This window comes from Nanorana parkeri, unplaced genomic scaffold (assembly GCF_000935625.1).
Source record: "Nanorana parkeri isolate BGI_ZX_2015 unplaced genomic scaffold, ASM93562v1 scaffold38, whole genome shotgun sequence".
NCBI lineage: Eukaryota > Metazoa > Chordata > Amphibia > Anura > Dicroglossidae > Nanorana > Nanorana parkeri.
The window spans coordinates 1,141,222-1,143,397 of record NW_017306306.1 but is presented as its reverse complement, the minus strand read 5'-3'; the positions used below and the strand labels follow the sequence as shown (position 1 = coordinate 1,143,397).

General features: G+C 47.9%; 1 protein-coding gene across 1 annotated transcript in view; it reads right to left on the bottom strand.

Moving 5' to 3' along the window:
• Positions 1 to 2,176, bottom strand: part of LOC108798499 (nose resistant to fluoxetine protein 6-like) — a 52,777-nt gene that overhangs the window by 19,358 nt on the left and 31,243 nt on the right. Inside the window, exon 11 of the mRNA XM_018570265.1 lies at positions 612 to 725. Within this exon, the coding sequence (XP_018425767.1) occupies positions 612 to 725 (114 nt within the window). The remainder of the gene's footprint in view (positions 1 to 611; positions 726 to 2,176) is intronic.

The following is a 2,176-nucleotide window of genomic DNA, read 5'->3' as shown; positions in this document are numbered from 1 at the left end:
AAATAGTAAAAAATAAATTTAAAAAACTGTTTTTTTTCCTGGCCTCAGGCGCAAAAGGAGCTGGCTACGGCTATGCTCCCGTGGTGCTCGTGCGGCTGCCGGCTGAATGTGTCAGACGCTGCAGATGGAAAGGTGCAGGACACCCCATGTGCAACGTCGGCCACACGAGCACCACGGGAGGACAGGACGCCGGGACCTGTAATGTACTGGAATGCACTGGAATGTAAGCAGGCCGACTCCCTGCGTTCTGGTGCGGGAGGGGGTGTGGAGCTGTATTGAAGTCAATGGCATCGCCCACAGTGCGATCGCCCGCACTCGGAACGCAGGCACATTGGTGCCTGCATTCCGGTCCAGTGCGATCTGCAAAAATAGTGCTCGCAGCATTTTTGCGGATCGCACTGGACTGGAACACAGGCACTAATGCAGGCGATCGCACTGTGGGGGCCTGCCTGCACAGCCTACGCCCCCTCCCGCCCCTGAATGCAGGTGTTTTTTCGTTGGTAGATCTCAATGAGCTCGGCATTTGAAAAGTAGATCTCCAGACGAAAAATAGTGGGCGCCCCTGTTCTATTACTTTCCAAAGAGCCAAAAATGGCAAGTTTAATATTTACCTTTCACCTCTCGGATAACGGATTGGAAGTTTTAAAAGAAAAGACATCACGGTGGTGGTAACAGTAGATGCGATAAACATCAGCGCCACTCCAGCAAACATAATATATTTCACTCTGAAAAACACAAGAACAGATTTTGACAGAATAACTGCTCTTCCTCTCCGTCTTAATGTTCAAAGACGAGCTCCCAAAAATGGCTTTCGGAGGACTGCACCAGGTGTGATAATGTGCTCGCGTCTCTGACTATTCAACTGATAAAGATGAACTCTGGGCACATGAGACACAAATGAATGCAGCTCTGTATTCATTAATACATACAGTGGCGTAACTATCGTCATAGCAACCCAGGCGGCAGCTATGGGGCCCGGAGCACAGGGGGGCCTGGCCAGGACATCACCCTGATGCCGTGCGGGCCACCTGGGTCGCTATGGCATGTCAGGCTGCTGGCTGTCACTGGCGGGTGTGAGGAGGAATGTGTCGTTGTTAGATCATTGACAACCAACCTGTCAGTGATCTTTGCAGCAGCACATTCATCCTCACAGCCGCTGCTATGTCAGTGACAGCCAGCAGCTGTGGCAGAGGATGCTGGGCCGGGCTTCGCAGCGGAGGAGGCGGGTCACTCTCAAGTAAAACTCACAGTGCCCCATACAAAATTTTGATATGGGGCCCTGTGATTTCTAGCTACGCCCCTGAATACATACAGGTACATCTCTATAGGTTGAAATCAATGGACATGTGTCTTTATTCAACCTTAATAATTCTGTAACAATAGAAAATTGTTTAAGCTCAGCTATACCTGGAAAAGAAGAGAGAACATACTCACCTTTCCTGTTGCCCGTTCCATTGAACTCCAATGAGGAGAAATCTTCTACTGAGTCCAAAGCCCAAAGGTAAACCGACCACTGAGTATGTACTATCTTCTTTTACTGGTATGGCTGGATTTAACATTTTCAGCAGATACCGAGTCACTTTAAAAGTGCTGTTTTTTTTTAAATGCAAGTAATGTAAGCACTTGAATTTGACCTGGTATCAGCCTCTTGCAACCCCTTGTGGGGAACCCCAGGAGTACACATGCGTCTTCAACACAGTCCGATATAAATAAACATTTTTTATTTCATCCAGCGGTAACAGAACAAACAGCTTTCTTCAGCAAAACGGTAAAGTAAAAGGCTTTCCTCAGCAAACATAAAGATAAAGTCCTTCAATAAGATTGCACTGCGTAGTGCGTTTAGGTGATCTCACCAAGATAGAGTCCACTTGCTTCTAAGCAGCCACACACACCCAGACCTTTCTGTCTGTCTCTCAGCTTCCCCACTCCTCTCTCCTGTGTTACCTTTTAACAGGAAGGGCTGTGGGTGAAGTATCTGCCCTCCCAAGTTAACCCCTTCTTCGCTCTCAGCCCTGCTGACTCTCCACACCCTGTACAGCAGAGCTCAGATTGAGAAAGGGAGAAGCAGCACTAGCTGCCAAATCAGTTGTGCTGCAGTACTGCAGTACAAGGAGCATTTCTTTTTGTCAATAGATCGCATAGAAAATAAAATGATTTTTGCAAGACATGATCACCA